At 30.7% G+C, this 18,858-nt stretch overlaps 1 protein-coding gene across 2 annotated transcripts in view; it reads right to left on the minus strand.

Annotated features, from left to right (window-relative positions):
* LOC132729588 (uncharacterized) overlaps positions 1–2,940 on the minus strand; it is a 41,560-nt gene extending 38,620 nt beyond the window's left edge. For both annotated transcript variants that reach the window (XM_060715370.1, XM_060715368.1), the window contains exons 1-2: positions 2,601–2,940; positions 587–707 (exon numbers count right to left, since the gene is read on the minus strand). In XM_060715370.1, the coding sequence (XP_060571353.1) occupies positions 587–707; positions 2,601–2,825 (346 nt within the window). In that variant the 5' untranslated portion in view covers positions 2,826–2,940. The remainder of the gene's footprint in view (positions 1–586; positions 708–2,600) is intronic.
* Positions 2,941–18,858: the final 15,918 nt, after the last annotated feature.

Genomic DNA, 18,858 nt, shown 5'->3' on the forward strand with positions numbered 1-18,858 from the left:
ACATTTAAATGGTAAATTTTCTTTAAATTTCATCCTTAAATATAATATTTATAAACATGTACTTAAAAGAAGACTTTTCACTAGAATGATAGAAAATGGTCTAACTAAGAAAATAAATCCGAACACCAATATCTTTAATTCAGTTATTAACGCGGTACAGACGTTTAAACAGTTGTTTACGTGACGTCACAATGTAGCGCCAAATATTGCGTGAAAAACAAGTAATGTGCTTTGTACAATTGCAGCTGCGTAACAAGCAAGGGGGTTCTCAACCATTTTTCTTTGATAATGAAATTAAATAAAAAGGTTATTTTTTTCGTTTTTCATGAAATATGATATATATTTTCACTAAACATGATAAAATGCCACATATTTTCACTCGCCGTCCCGGCTCGTGAAAATATGTGGCATTTGATCATGTTTCGTGAAAATATATTCCATATTTCACTCAAACGAAAAAATATCCTCTTAATACTTTTTAGAGCGCAAATTTGGCCTTAAAAATCACTGTAAGTTAATTTTAAATAAAAACATAAGATCATCAAACAAGACCTTTAATCTTTACTATAAAGTAACACAGTCTTACTTGGAGCCCCAGGTGGTCCCCACTGCTGCTGCATCTGTAGGGTCTGTTGCCACTGAGCTGCTTGATTTTTTAAATTCTGTAACTTCCTTTCTTCAAGCGGATCTTTTGGTTTTAATTCAGTCTGAAATCAACAAATTACTTATTGAGAATAAGTTTTGAACTTGCTTAATTAGCAACAATGATCATTTTTATTTGCATGGGCACGGATTTTCTTTCACAAATAATAAGTTACATTGATTTTTTTTCAAATCAAAATCATGTTTTGACAATTTAAATAGTATAAATTAACTAATACGCCTGGCTTTCAATTATAGGAACCAACATATAACAGAATGGCTCTGCCTATAGCCGACTGGTTCTCATCTTCAAAGCACAGCGCATTTGCATACGGCAAAGCTGGGGAGCCATGTTTGAATTTGTCGAAAGATTTTGTAAATGGAGTAAAACAGCGATGATCTTGTTTATTTCGCCTGTTGCGTTGTTTATATCGACATTGAAGTTTAAAATTGACCATCATCATGAAGAATTATGTGTCGATTGACCAAAGGATTATGTGAAAATATTGGAAATGGAATAAACAAGAATTTGTAACAGAGTTACCAACGTCCCCCGCCTCAGGGAAGTTTGACCTCTAAGTGTGACCTTGGAGGTAGGGACCATGTTTTGCACCTGACATATCGTCTTATTATTGTGATTATTTGTGCAAAGTATTTTTAAAATCCCTTGATCTATGTAAAAGTTATGGACTGGACACAAAATATACCCTATAACAGACTATGCAAATCTTTGACTCTAAGTGTGACCTTGGAGGTAGGGACCATGTTTTGCGCCTGCCATATCGTCTTATTATTGTGATTATTTGTGTAAAGTTCTTTCAAAATCCCTTGATCTAAGAAGAAGTTATGGACAAGACACAAAATATATCCTATAACAGACTATGTTAATTTTTGACCTCTAAGTGTGACCTTGACCTTGAAGGTAGGGATGCAGGTGTTGCACATGACACATCGACTTATTTAAGTTATTATAGTGACCATTTGTGCCAAGTGTTTCAAAATCCTTTGATCTATGAAAAAGTTATGTACCAGACACAAAATATACCCTATAACAGACTATGTTAATCTTTGACCTCCAAGTGTGACCTTGACCTTGGAGATAGGTGATTGGTTGTTGCATGTGACACATTGTCTCATTATTGTGAACAATTGTGGCAAGTATTTATAAAATCCCTTCAAAGATAAGAAAGTTATGGACCGGAGACGACAATGTTGACCTTGAATGAGCATGTGCGACCTTGACCATGGAGAAAGGGGACTGGTTGTTTTACATGACACATCATCTTATTATAACAAACATAACAAAAAGTTATTTCAATTCCTTCATAAATGACAAAGTTATGGGCCGGATATGAAAGTGTGAGGGACAGACAGACGGACTGATGGAAGGAGCTTATTTCTATATCCCCTTTTTTTCTTCGAAAAGGATGGGGACAAATACATGGTGATTTTGAAGGTAGGTGTGCGGATTTTATCTGGCGAACATTTTTATCTTGTGTATTATTATAGACGTTGAAATATGATTTTTTTAAAAACTGCTTTAAAGTTTAATATATTAAGTTTTTTTGATACTTATAATCAGTACTTGTGCTGGGATTGACAAATATACATCTTATTTGGATTTTTGAGGCATTTTTAGCTCCACACCCAAAGTGTCTAATCTAAAAATATGATGTATTAAAAACATTATGAATAAATATTTAATTTATCAAAAAAGGGAGTGGTCATGAACATGTATAGAATCCAAGCCACGCACTGACTGCATGTGGACTTAGCTTTAGACTTTACAGATCCTTTTCACATTGAAATTAAGTTCCATGTAAATTGAAACACAAAAAAAAGAGGTTGTCAACTTGGAGTGGGACACAAGTAACTTTTTTGAGTTCAGATTATAATTTTATGAACATGTTAGTTTGTTACACGAGTATGAAACTATCATTTCAAATTCATCATATTACATCTTCAGATCCATCATCTGGTGGGGGTTCTGGTGGCAATGGTGGATTTTCTTCTCCAGGTGGCGGCGGTAACTGGGTTGGCATTTGAACTCCTGGAGGTACCCCACCCATCATTGGTTGCATTGGCATTCCCGGTGGAATCCATCCCTGTTGCTGTTGCATGGGAATCATTTGATACTGAGGCTGAATGAAAGCCTGCTGCATAGGCTGCCATCCTGGAAACATCCTGTTTTTGTGAAGTTTACTATAAAGTCAAGCCTTTGATGTAAAAAATAAAATTTAAGAAAATGAAAACAACAATGGCGCAGCGTGTAGTCTCTGTCTACCGACGCTTGCACTTGCATTTAGTAGAGGCTATAACCCGGTAGTACGGTTACTTTCAAGTACGGTACTTCACAGAAATTATATTTCGGCACTTTTTATAGTATCATCCGATGATTCGAAATGCATTCCTTATCTTAACATTAACATGTAATATAATTATGATTGTATGTACGCTATCTATATAATTATCTATCACAGTGATAAAATTACAACAAAACTTCTTCAAAGAATTGCTAATAGCCGTATTGACAAGGTACGGGGTGTTACAAGAAACTTTTATAGAATAATATATATTGTACTATTGAAAAAATATAGTTACTTAGGGAAACTGATATTTATTTTTCTACTTTTAAGTAAGTCCAATGCATGTATTGCATAATGGAAATTCTTATATTGGGAAAATGAAGATTCTTCTCAAATTGTGAATACTAATTAAACATGTTTTTAACTATAATGGGCTTTTTATTTAAGCAACCGAACAAATCAATTAAAATGATTACCTTAAGTCAGTATATATGCTTTCGAATGACTGGAAACTTGCAACCATAGACTCTTAATTCAAGTGGCAAAAATGTATTTTCGGAACATGTGATATGTGAGCATGGTATTTAATTGCATTAAAGTAAAAACAGCTAGAAATACTATAGGGTCTTTAAAAGACAATGGAAAGACAACTAATGTTAACTTTTGTTCATACGTGTCAGCAATTTCTAGAATAATATGAAGCTTTTATGCTATTAGTGTTGTTTTAATTTTTTTATTTTTTTTTTCTCAGCATTTTTACTGTGTTTCTAAAAGAATTGAAGTAATTATCCACATTATATGATGGACATTATTGAAAGATAGATTATATGTCCATGAGATAGAGTGTATGTCCATTTACTCGACAACTTTACTGTATAGATGCCAACATAGTTAGGACAAAACATGATAAACTCAGTTTTCATACTTAGAGCTCAAGGAAATGAAAATCACATATGCAGTATAATGGACAAGGTATTCCTTGAAAGACCATTTGTGAACTAAATGTTTACCAACCTTCATACTTACATAATAATATTTCTTGCATATCAGACAGGATTTTCTACTGCTTACACTGATCTTACACCCCGTGTAAGAAAATTCGCGTGCTTTATGACGTCATTTTCTCACGTCTTTCTGAATGAATTGCGAGCTTAGGATGGCGTCATTTCGCCGTTATTGATAGAGTTATAATTTCATACGCTACTATAAATCAAAGGGCTGCAGCTCTATGGTATTTTCTGATTTTTGCAATCTAAATCATACTGACTATCTGTATGTACTTTCCTGTATAAGTTTATTTTTATATACTATAATTCATCTTACGCAGCGACAGCGTTTTGATTTTCTTCTATAACAGTTTGAGATTGATACATATGGAATTTTGCATGAAAAAAAAATAGAATTGCCTCGACTAGGATTTGAACCATAGGCCTCTCACACCCTCAACGAGACCGCTTACCTCTGCACCACGGCGAAGTTATACATTGTACCTTGAATAAAAACGAATACATTATGTAATTCTAAATTGAGAATTTCCATTTCGTGTTTGTAATCCTAACTAATTTCGAGGTATTTTGTTCACGATAAACCTGTTGTTTAACACTGATGAAATTAATTTAGCGAAAATCTTTTCGCCAAAACAGTCCGACATGTATATATTCCACTACTCGACAGTCAGATTTATTTGTGTACTACGCTCTGGAGTATTCGGTAATCGACATAGCTAAAAATAGCATTTTCATTGATTAAAATGATATTCATGATAATCCGAAGCTTTACGGAAATAGCCGAACATTTTTCATTGGGTAAAAAAGATATTCATCCGCGAAATTTGTGATTGTAACCTCATATTTCTGTTGACTAATCTAAACTTTTAATGCACTGTAATTCGTTAAATGCCTACATTAAAAATTATTCTTTCTTTTAAATTGCTGGTTTTTAAGCAGTTTTGAGTGAGAACTACTTTGCGTTGTTAGGACTGTTAGGAAATTTTGTGTTAGACCGTGGATGTTAACTATGTATTTACTGATCTTACGATCAGAAAAATACAAAAATGCTAAATGAAAAAAAAAAATGGTTTTTATAATATTTTTCCGAATAATGATTTATATGTACTGTAGATCTAGTATGCACATAAAAAAAAAATAATAATCAAATATTGGCTGTCGTCACAGACGGGAGTATCTAGTTCTTTAACTATTTGGCAAACTTTCAGCAGAGTTATAGATATACTGGTCTGTACCGGCAGCCGGTGTAAAAATCTTATAACCACACAATTTTTAAACCAATCCCAACAAACGTATTATTTTTAAATGGTGAGATTAAAATTACAAAGTGACCATTATTACTTTGATCCACAAAGGTTTTCAGGCTTATTATATGTGACACACTAAACAGTTCTTTCGCTCATTCACGTCATATGTATTAAATACTTATATGGGAGACCTATATATAATTTAAACGTTTGATTGAATAGCCTAAAGACTGGTATTTATATTTTACATACTGTCTGGTAAGATAAAGTCGAAATATTCTACGTCTCTTATATAAAAGTACAATGGATACGTATACAAATGTATATAGCGATTCTTTCACTATCTAGACAAACTCTACGAAAATGCTACACAAGAATTACAGCGTTTCTGGACAGTGAAATATATCGAAGCTTTTATTTTATGTAGTATATTTCTTAACATATTTTAAAAACTAATATTTTATTCGGTTTAATCGTTTGTTCTTGTCTCTTTGATTGCCAGTGTTTTTCGGGAAGGGCATTCCATTAATTTAATATCGTCTTTGAATTATGAACTGGAGTTTAAAAGCAGCTATCATGTTCTTGATTTATATAAAACAGGTATGAAATAGGAAGCCACACAATACTACAGATCTGACGGCGTATTAGATTTCCCGCAAGATAAGCAACAGAACGGGCACTGTATCCTAATACATGTCGTTATAGAATCGTAAAACTGTCACAGTAATTAACTCATCCTTCATGGACTCAAAAAATTCAAAAAACATCCTCAAGAAATATTTTTATCAGGTCTGATTTTGTTCAAAGATCTGTAAAAACAAATTGTTAAGCCATTTAGAGACGTTGATATGATGCCAAGACATGATAAGGTGTTGTGAATGTAAAATAACGAAATAGTAATAACATTTTATAAATATTTTATCACGGATTTTTTGGAAAATCAAGGATGTTACGGGTAAAATTAAGTTTCAGTTTTTCAGCTTTGGGCGTTCTTAAGGGATTGCGTTTTTCTCTTGTTTACTTTATAAAAAAACTACATGTACATAATGTTATTTCAATGATAAGAACAAAAACGTAAATTCTTGAAAATTCTTGCGATTGAATCATTTATTATTTCCTATTGCCAGTGCATTAATACTACCAAACGAAAATATTGTGTGGTCGTTTTAAAATGTAATGGAAAGAAACACAATAATATGAACAAAAACAAAATGACGAAAACTGTAAAAGAATGATTTTCAATACATTGAAACTAATTTTCAATTTAGATCTAATATAAAAAATAACAACAACGGTTTTTTACACACAACATTAGTAGACATAAATGTAGGAAATTATTTTCAATACGACTCCTCTATTTTCAGTCATCTTCTCAGAATGTTAAACATTTATAAATCTGGGCATATCATCACTTAATGTTTAAGTTACAATAAAAAAGTATTTCTTCATTGCTTTCATTTAACTTTCAATGTTTAGGAATTCTCAAGAATCAATAAAAATGTATCAAGGGAATACCCCTCGAGAGAAGCAAAAATAAAAGCATTTTGTTTTTATATTTTAAGAAAAAAAAGAAGGTAAAATACAATTACACAATGTAAACACTTATAAGGAAAGGACTTTGAACTGTTTAACCTGAAATTCAATAGTATTAAAACTGTGTTGCCCTCTCCGAACTCAGTGAGCTTATCACCCCTGGATGCATCTCCAAGTACCTTGACATTGCTAGACGCTTGTAGGATCTTTGATGTCAAACCAACTTTATGAATTATAGTGTGTACCTGATATTTGGCCGATAGTTTTTTATTACCGTAATTTATAATAAATATAATGATATCGCTATGCGTTAACAAAATTACGCTTTTTAGATACCAACGCAAGCGTGCATTGTAAACAGCAGTGTGGGGTTTCTTCATTTTTAGTCATTCTGTAACATGTTGCTCCTAGCAATTTTTATTCAAATGATTGATCGACTTTATTTTGAAAAAAAAATATGAAAATGGGATAACAGTTCACAGATCAATATTTTTCTTTAGTTCATTACTTTTATTATGTTTTATTTCTAGATTAAATAAAACCACATATTTGTCATATAGGTCATTATTTAGAAACAAGATTCACAATAACCTGTCAATAATAAAATGTTTAATTTACTTCGCATCTAAACAATGGAATTAAACTTTAAAATAATGCATATTAATGTTAGTACAAATATTTTTTTTATTTATTTTATGAGTGAGTGCATTGTTTTATTTGGTTATATTATAATAGAATTTCGCATTTCTTCTGAAAACAGTACAACAACAAAATAATCATCAAAAATAAAACAGTTATTTAAGTAATTAAGTCAAATATCAGTTACTTTTGAAGAACTTCATTTTATAAATGTATTTCAACAAAAAAATCTTTCCAAGGAAAATGAATTATTATTCATAGTCTAAATAAGATGAAATTTCTGTTCTAATCCATTTTTAATTTTTGTAAAATTTCTTTTAGTAATTTCAAATCATCTATATTATACATTGTATGATTAGATTGATCTTAAAATGAGCTGTGACACAAACAAACTTTGGCTTTGGCTAGTTTTGAAAATGGATAAACAAACCAACATAAAAAATGTTTATATTTATTATAAGGCAGTAAGAAAATTATTGTGTACAAACATGCAAGTATCCCATTTATTTTCCAAGTTTTTATTTGCTTATCTTAGTATGCATATAACTACATAAACATGAGATACCTATAATACCTTAATATCATGCCAAATAACAATATATTTGTTGTTATTTATTAAAATGTCAATTGCTATTCAAACAGTTGTTATACGTTTATGTCGTTTGATGTAGATTAAGATACAATTTGTTCATAAGAAGGAATCATATTTTGTACGCTTTCAACATTTGTTAGTTTTGTTTATTTTCAGTACTTTTTCATTATTGAAATTATTGTAAATACATTTAAACTATTAGTTTAGCTTAGTTTCAAACTTATCAGCATATAATTACATATTTTTGCATCATTTTGCGTTATATGATATATTTTGGAAAAAAAAGAACTCTTCACAAAAACCAATAAATAAATTTGAAAAAAAAAACAACATTAAACAAACTAATACAATTTTAAACAATTAAGACATTTTCCCCGTTGAATATGTATCATCCCGGTAGATTTACCATTATCTTTTATTAAAGTGACATTATGCCCATCCAAATGTAAATAAATGGTCAGTGAATAGGTACAAATCCAAAATAACTTTACATGTTGTCATAATTGTGTTAAATTGCATATTTTACTATGAAATTATAATCAATAATCTACGTGACCTATGAAAATATCTATAAGTAGTCTTAAAAAATGTACCGGTAATGTTCAAATCTATAAAAAGAATGGGACTGTCTTTTTATAATTTAGGTCATTTAATATTGTACCTTGACTTTTTTCATTAGCAATTATTGCTCAATCACTATTATAATAGTCAATCATTTGAAATATATTTATAATAGAAGAAGAAGAAATAGTTTATTTCGATAACTTATACATTTACAGTATCTCGTTACATACAATAATTACAAATATAATAATTCTGTGGTCACATGACAAAAACAAAGAAAAAATACTAATAAGAACATAAAAAGTTTTAACTAATGACATTCTAGAAAATTTGTTTCAAACGGAGAATAGACAGCTGCAAATAAAGGAAAAAAGAACATCATAATATTCATTATCATTCACAGAAATAAAAAAGTTCCAAAAAGAAAGAAAAACAACAAAAACAAAAAAGATGTGAAAATAACGGCGTCAAAAGTATAGTATTACATGTATCTTTTAACGATAATAAGGATAATAAGTTGAACCAATTAAAATTACAAAATGTGTTATGAATTAACAACTGGTAGTAACAATTATTGTCTCTTTTTATTGGCTACATCTATATATTTTCCTAAATTTTCAAGTATAGCTTTATTTTCTGATTGTAGTAAATCTACAAATTTATACATAGAAGGTCTAATAACGCTTGATAAATCTTCTTCGAATATTTTGATAACATGGACAAACTAAAATAAAATGATAATCATCTTCAATTTCTGGTATGTTACATAATTGACATAATCTTTCATTTCCTTGTATTCTTTTACGTCCGTATCTTCCGGTTTCAATCCTTAAGTTATGAGCAGATATTCTTATTCTACAAATATTCATACGTAAACCTTTGCAATAAATATTTCCTAAATATGGTTCCAAACAAAAGTCTTTTACACAGTGTTTAGTACGATATTGTTTTCTATGTCTGAATGTCATTTTTGCCTAAAACAATCAATAACTCTTTGCTTAAATTGAGATAAAAAGAAACTACATTTGTACTTTTGATATTTAATGGGTTGTCCCACACATAAGAAAAGCCAAATTCATTTAATATGGATTTTAGATTTTGAGTCCAATTATTATATTGTTATAATACAATAAAATTTGACAGTGAAAAAAATGAAGAACAAAACGAAACTGAACAATTTCAATCAAATACTTTTATTTGTCTTTGTTTTAAACGTAATACAAATAACATTCAAATCAGCTGTTGTTTCAAAATGAATTTACAAAGCTTTTAACTTTCGTATTCGTTTTTGCAGGATTTTAATTCATTCTTTATTCTTCCAAAATATATTTTGCCAGAAATCGATGTAACAGTTATTACGTTATCAGATATTATCAAGTGTGTTTTTTATATTGCAAAATGTGAGTAATTTCTTTACTATAACTTCTGTTTTTAGGTACATCGTCATTTGAGAATAACCTTTAAAGTTATATATTAGTTTTTGATTATGATTCTGATAATGTTATATGACAATGATTTGGCTCTGAAGTTCGAAAAAAAAACAACAACCAAATATTAATAATAGTTTTTACAAGATGTTTCAAGCATTTATTTATCTTACATAAGTTTAAATCATTAAGCTTTTAATTTCTCTCAAGATTCTAAAATAAAATTGTTTGATATAACCACAATGTTTCAAAATGTAATGAAAAGATGCTCAGTTATATAACATTGTGTTTACAATGGAAATAAAATATAACTGAATAATGATGATTGGAAGGAAAAATTCAGTTCAATGACCAAAGATCTAACAATATAATAATAATTCCGTAATGTTTTTTTTTCTATTGTTTCAGTTTGATTTTGTTAAAATCATTAACAAAGAAAAGAGAGAAAGAGAAAAACAAATAAATTATATCCATCTCCTGCGAATGTTGAGGCCAGTTTTGAAATGAAAATTTCCAGTGAAACGGTATATCAAATTTTTCTCATTGATAATAACTAAACATACATTCAATGATAAAGTGTATACAATTCGAATTCTATAAAAAAAAACTGAATAAAACAGAATGCGCGAAATAACTTTACAATAAAATATTAAAATATATATATATACATGTAATTATATATATTCTTTAACACAAATACATTTTACATTAATTCAAAATGGCAAATACAAAAAAAAGTAATTAAAAGATATTTATAGTGATATTATGCTGATGTTTTTCAAATTGACTTGATTCAAACGATTGACTATTATAATAGTGATTGACCAATAATTGATAATGAAAAATGTTTATGATACAATACAAAAACTACCTTAAGACTGCTCCATTCTTTTTAAGAATTGAACGTTTCTGATGAATTCTGAACGATATTTATAGAAATTTCCATTGGTCATGTGGTGTATTGATATATAAAACTGAACACAACTATGGCAAAATGTCGAGTAATTTTGATTTTTACTTGTTCACTGACCAATTAAACTTTGATGGGCATAATGTCACTTTTAAGAAATCTAAAAAAATGTAATTCAAACAAAGCATATTAAATAAATGGAAAACTAAAATGTACTATCTATTTCGGGAATCAATTCCGGTTTTGCTCTAGCAAATAAAAAGCTCCAATACATATGTCGATTCTGCATAATTTTATACACTATAAAATGATGTAACAAAACAACAAAAAGTATTACCTACCACATAGTTAAAAACATTGTAGTAGAGACCGTTTTGCATCGTTTCCGGTCCAACCAAAGGCTTGTATGCATACATGTTCCAAGTATATACATTTTTTGCGTACTGCTACTTTTTCATTGTTTGATCTGTTTTTACTCTTTTATTATTGTTTGAAATCTTTTTAAGATATTATAAAGAAATAAGTAAAGTACTTTCGGAACCACTGATATATCATGCGTAAAATTATATCTCTTTAAATGCATCACATATTAAACAGAACATTGTTTTAATGATGGGTATGATTAATTAGCAATAAAGTAACTTCAATAATTGAAATTAACAAATAACACAAATAAACATTGATGAAATTTATCAGTGTACTTAGCACTAAACGAGAGAAACACTGTAACAACATTGTGTTTTCCTTACTGCAATTGTTACAATAAAGCACGCAAAAATTACCAACTTCATAAAAATGACCTAAATAAATCCAGACTTAAATCAGCCAGTAAACATTATAAACAGACCATGAATGTTTTTATAAACAAACATAAGTTACAAAAAGAACGAAAATTGCGTGCAATGAGCTCACACAAACCCCGGGACTATTGGAAATATTTAAATAGCCTTACACCTAGGAACACTGAGAAAACTCCGACTGTTTCCGAATTTTTTGACTATTTTAAAAACATTAATTCGCCCCATTCTGAAATTGATGACAATGCCCCTTTTAATGAAGAACCCCTTATTATCGAGGATAATAATGCTTTAAATAGACCAATTTCTGAATTTGAAATATTAAAGGTTATTGCAAAATTAAATAATGGTAAAGCTGCTTCCCAGTTTGATAACATCAGTAATGAGTACTTAAAAAGTACACGAGCGGTTATGGCCCCAATCTATGTTAAACTGTTTAATTTTATATTAGATTCAGGTATATTACCTGATTCGTGGTTGATTGGGTGTATAAAACCTATTTTTAAAAATAAAGAATCTAAGCTTAATCCTGCTAATTACAGGCCTATCACAATACTTAGCTGTCTCGGTAAAGTTTTCACAGCCGTACTAAACAATAGAATAAATGAATTTCTCGCCGATAATAACCTCTTGAATGAAAACCAGGCCGGATTCAGATCCGGGTACTCAACAAGTGACCATATATTTACCCTCCATTTCCTAATTGAAAAATTAAGGTCAGAAAAGAAAAAGTTGTTATGCTCTTTTATAGATTTCTCAGCTGCCTTCGACTCAGTGTGGCGAACAGGGCTATGGCATAAATTGTCCAATACTGGTATATCGGGCAAAATACTAACAGTTATTAAGAATATGTATTCTGATATTAAATCGTGTGTTAATGCCAATGGTCAAACTACTGCCTTCTTCACCAGTTTCACTGGGGTACGACAAGGGGAAAATTTGTCACCGATCCTCTTCTCCCTATACCTGAACGACCTAGATTCTGTCCTGAGTCGAGATAATAACGGTATTATCATTGATTTTCACGTGAATAATGCCCTTCACTTTTTGAAACTATTATTATTACTCTATGCAGACGATACGGTTATATTTGGGGAAAATGAGTCCAACTTTCAGCTGTGTTAAGATAATTTCTATAATTACTGTCAAATGTGGAAGTTAAAAATTAATTTTTCAAAAACTAATGTGATAGTTTTCGGAACTAACAAACCGAGTAAATACAGTTTTAACATAAATGGTCAATCTATTGAAACAGCTAAAGAGTATAAATATCTAGGTGTTGTTTTCTCGAGCTCAGGATTGTTTTAACCTTGTAGAAAACACGTAGTTTCGCAAGCTTATAAAGCCATGCACTTATTGTACATGAGAATCAGTAACCTTGAGCTTCCTTTTGACCTGCAGCTGAAATTGTTTGACCATACAGTCCTACCTATCCTTACATACGGAACTGAGATATGGGGCTTCGAGAACTTCGATATGGTAAATCAAGTTCGCACTTATTTTCTTCGCAGAACTGCCAGACCAGAAAAAGTACTCCTAGATATATGCTATATGATGAACTTGGACACTACCCTATTGAAATTATCATTAATTCTCGAATAGTCAACTTTTGGGATAAGCTAATTCTTTCCAGTAACTCGAAATACTTGTTTAATTGTTATCTGCATATGTTACAATCTAATCATATATTTTAATGGCCTTCTTTTGTTAAACGAATCCTAGATTCAACTGGAAAGTCCTCCCTTTGGCTTCACCAATGCTCAATTACTTGTAAGTTTTTAAATTAGATGGTCAGGCCTACCCTTGTTGACCAGTTTTTCCAGGATTGGTGCTCGAAACTTGAAGCTTCAAGCAAAGGTCAAATGTACCACATATTTTAAGAAAACATATTGTTTGAGGAGTACTTTTTTATACTCCCAAATTCTCACCGGTTTTCCCTTATGCATTTTCGCAAGGGCAACCATAGATTCCCGATTGAAGTAAGCCGTTAAAGCCAGTCATTTTCCCCCACGAGTAACGTAAATGTAATCTCTGCCCATTAAATGACCTAGGTGACGAGTTTCATTATTTACTCGTCTGCCCATTTTTTTAAGGAAAAACGAAACAAGCTTTTAAATCGAAGATTTTACAACAATCCAAATATCCTTAAATTTAAGGAACTGCTCGCCACTAATGACCGAATACAGCTGACAAATCTCGCAAAATACGTAGCATTCACTATGAAGTTTTTTAAGCGATCGTAAAGTTTATTATCTTAATTTCATATGATTATGCATCAGACTTTAGAAATATCAAAGCCTAATGTTGTTTATTAATATAAATACTGCAAGTTTGATTTGCTGTGTAATATATGTATACCATGGCAGGCGCTAAAAAAGTATGCATAAACTTAGTCAAAAACAGCAACAATAACAAAAGCAATTTGTATAACTTATTACACTCACCGGTATATAATTCCATGTACGCGCACTTCTTACGATTCAACAAGTACATTAAATTCCACTGATAAAATCCCATCCGAACGAAATTAAGCACACTTCCGGCTCTATTTTGTGTAAGCATCCAGGTCAAGTGAAATAAACATTGATTTATTGAACGTGTGAATAAATGACCAATCAAATTCGATTACATCGGGAAATCCATTTAGGTCATTCCTTTGAATTATTTATATAATTGGTAACCTAATACTAAATATCTTTCGTCCAAATATATAGTATTTTTCGCTTTTCATAAGCGCATGTCGTAAATGTAATTGTAATTTTTTAAACCACGCCCTAAAAATTAGCTATGAATGAAAATCATGATTCTCGTGCTCGAACGAAATGGATAGTAAAAGTTGTAGTAGTAATTTTCCCACGGCAAAATGATTTCATTTCGCACCATGATAGCAAAATCTTTTTATGCTGTATTTTTTGTTCTTACTGTTTTCCTATTGCGTACATGTAAATTTCAAATAGTACTTCTGTATGTATAGGTGTGTGTGTGTGTGTGTGTGTGTGTGTGCGTGTGCGTGCGTGCGTGTGTGCGTGCGCGCGCGTGTGTGTTTATGTATATGCGTAACAAATATATTATTTCTGTTTGTGCGTGCGAGTGTGTTAATTTTTCCCTGATTTCTAGATAACTTGAGATTAAATTGTCAAAATTTGCAAAGACATATATATATATATATTTTAGCACTTGTGTTAAAAGCTTATAATATTTACCTATGAAATTTGTATGTTGATAATATCCACTTTCCCCACATGAAATTTAAATTATGATACCCATTTAACATTTAATATTGATATATATATTTGTACACATGTAATTACAAAATGTCACCTTGTAATCTGTGCCTCTCAAATAAAGATTATGTTCTGTATGTTCTGTTCTGTATGTTTTCATTTAAATTCAACTGTAATCATAAATTTGTTTTAAATTTCAAGCAAAGCAAGCCATTAATGTGGAAAATGTTATGCAAGTTCTTGTTTTTTTACATATGTTAGCGACGAAATGAATTTTAATATTCATTATTAATTGTAAAGCAGAAAAAATACACGAAGTTACACTTGATAAACAAATCAACAGATCTTGGCATTCATATATATGTATTATGCAATATCTAGAGAAAAAGTGAAAAGCAACAAAAACACGAATTTTTGAGATTTGAAAACAGATCACTAAAGCATTTTTGCAATATTGCATTTTATATTTTACATTGTCCAAAATTTAACATAGAAAAGACTAAACTTCTATACAAGATCAGCACAAGACAAATCATTTAAGCGATTAAATAAAAAACAAACTGAAAATAACTAAATTCAATGAAACAAGATAACATATCAAACTTTAGAAGAAAAAAACCCTGCAAACAGTTTTTTTTCTGATCGTGTAAAATAATAAAAAAACCCGCAAATCTAAATTTACTTTAGATATCAGTTTGTACCAACTCTTGTTTACTTGAAATTTAAGAATAAATTTATGATTACAATTGACAACTAAAATTACCACGGCAACATTTTTCTTAAACAGTATATTTTTCCACAACATTTACCGAGGAAACCATCTTTTTGATAATAAAAGTATTTAAAGTAGAAAAACAAAACTTAATTTTTCCTCTGTCCATCATAATAATTAAAGATGAATGTTGGTTTTCCAAACCATGTGACAAGATGACAGTTGCAGTGAGATTTATCCCCAGTAATTTCAGGATTCTTACTTTGTTCGCCTCGATAACATTTGGAAGTCATTTGTAACGAAGCGCTTCAGTGCAGAACTAAACCTTTGTATTGGAGAATCTCATAAACAATAACTTCCTCGTCAGATTCTATTCTTCTATCCTCAAGGAAACCCGTAGGCAGAAAGGCAAAATAATCTTACATTGTAACGAAATCTATAATGAAGATAAAATTCTAACCCTTACAGTAAAATTGTATTTTACCTCTCAGGTATAAACTAAATAAATGCAGACTTCTTTGAATCTCTATATCATTTGAAGACAGAAAGACTTTTGATAAAATATTTAACTATATACTTATCATTGTAAAATGATTTGGTAAAGATATTTATAGAAATTTCAAGAATTATGTTACTATATGAAATAATATACATATTTTTCCAATGATTATAACAAAATAAACGTGATTTCAAGAACAAAAACACTATTCACCAGTGTCTATTTTTTTTAATTTACATTCCCATTGGGTTAATCATATGAAACATCACCATTTTGTATTATTAAAGTGGTAAAAGCACTTGACCAATTTCTTATTACCTTGAATAAAAATAAGAAACTATCGGATGAACGTTCTAATGCTGTCAGAATGAAGCAACATACCAGATTTTTTTGTTTCTTCTTTTGATAATAATATAATATCTATATTTCAATACAAATTAGCACAGGTCATTTAGCTAAAGTTAGTTTAGAATAGTATTAAGTAATTAATAAAATACTAGGAAAAAAACAAAAGTTCGACCACTTCATCGAAATGCAAATGTAACCTTATAGATAATGAGAAAAAAAAATATTGTTAAAGATTTAATAAAGAAACAGTAACAAAAGGATACACTACTTTGATGTTTTAAAAACTCAAAAGACTGCTAATCTTGTATTTACGCCTCCAGAGTCATGCTCATTGTCAAAATAATCTTGAACTTGTGTTAAAAAAATGAAAATATTGCCAATTGAGCAAAGAAAGTAATTTGCACATTGCAAACGACAAATTATGCAACAATAGCCCTTATTGCGTTACCCACGCAGTAGAAATACGGTGATGAAATACTGCAAAATCAGTCATTCATTGCATATTACATGTAAGTCATTACATGAATTTTGAATATTTTCACTGTTCTTAAAATTTTAGTTCATTTTTCTCAAAGTTGATTTTCTTGGAATGTTTTGGCTCAGCTGGTGGCATGCAACCTTTAAACATCCTTTCTATGGCAAAGGGATGGACTATCTTATTCTTGTTACTTCTAACGGTATTTTATTTCCAATGTTAAATATGTTAATTTACATATTTATTCAATATATAAAACGATTTATATATGTATCTATTAAAAATGCAAAGTATATAAAATTTTAAACCAGTAAAGGTTCTGCTTTTGGAGGAGGCAACATATTTTCCTTCATATCCTAAATAAGTTAAGCAATTTATGAGTGTTGACTTTAAAAATGATAAAATGAATAAAAAATGAATTTAAATGAGAATATTTTAAGTGCGAAAAAGTTTATTAGGAGATGCAAACAATTGAAAATACATGAATCCATAGATTAAATAATTTCACTTTACAATTGCTCATATGTACGGAATGCCGTTAGGGCCATCGCCTATGCATGTGTTGATCTAAAACGCGATAGTAGATAGTTCGATGGTGAAAACTCGAAATCACGAAACTACGATGGTGAAAACGCGAAAGCACGATGATGAAAACGCGATAGTACGATGATGAAAACGCGACAGTACGATACTACGATGATGAAAACGCGATAAACTATCGTGTTTTCACCATCGTACACTCGCGTTTTCACCATCGTAGTTTCGTGATTTGCGTTTTCATTATCGTACTGTCGAGTATCGCGTTTCAGATCAAACCATTCATAGGCGATGGCCCTAACGGCATTCCGGAATGCCGTTAGGGCCATCACCTATGAATGTGTTAATCTGAAAGGCGATAGTCGATAGTACGATGGTGAAAACACGAAATCACGAAACAACGATGGTGAAAACGCGATAGTGCGATGATGAAAACGCGATAGTACGATGATAAAAAAACGCGATAGTACGATGATGAAAACACGACAGTACGATGGTGAAAACGCGATAGTGCGATGATGAAAACACGACAGTACGATGATGAAAACGCGAAATCACGATACTACGATGGTGAAAACGCGATAGTACGATGATGAAAACGCGATAGTACGATGATGAAAACGCAATAGTACGATGATGAAAACACGACAGTACGATGGTGAAAACGCAATAGTACGATGATGAAAACACGACAGTACGATGATGAAAACGCGATAGTATGATGGTGAAAACGCGATAGTACGATGATGAAAACACGACAGTACGATGATGAAAACGCGAAATCACGAAACTACGATGTTGAAACCGCGACAGTACGATGGTGAAAACACGATAGCGTTTATCGCGTTTTCATCATCGTAGTATCGTACTGTCGCGTTTTCATCATCGTACTTTCGCGTTTTCATCATCGTGCTTTCGCGTTTTCACCATCGTAGTTTCGTGATTTCGCGTTTTCACCATCGTACTATCGACTATCGCGTTTCAGATCAACACAATCATAGGCAATGGCCCTAACGGCATTCCGTACATATGTTGTACTCACAATACTAAATAGAATTATATCATTTACAGTAAAAAACAACACACAAATGAATTTGGTACTAAATGTATATAATTTAAATTTTTAAAGTTCGTTCAGTAAGATATTCTACACGTTACTGGTTGCAGCTATTGTTCATTCAATATCACCGGTTCAACAATGTTCATCAAAAGATATTGTATAATATCACATAGGATTTTTTTTACAACTTGTCAAAGTTGTCATGTGACGGCTCTTAGTTTATTTGCAGGATCCATAATCTCTAATCCGCTCTTAAAATTCCATTTTATTCCATTGGGCTCATTGTTATTCTTTTAACCCATTACTTAATGAGCATATTGTGAAAAAATGGCCGTTTTC

This window comes from Ruditapes philippinarum, unplaced genomic scaffold, assembly GCF_026571515.1.
Source record: "Ruditapes philippinarum isolate M1 unplaced genomic scaffold, ASM2657151v2 ctg9_1_1_1_1, whole genome shotgun sequence".
Taxonomy (NCBI): Eukaryota; Metazoa; Mollusca; class Bivalvia; order Venerida; family Veneridae; genus Ruditapes; species Ruditapes philippinarum.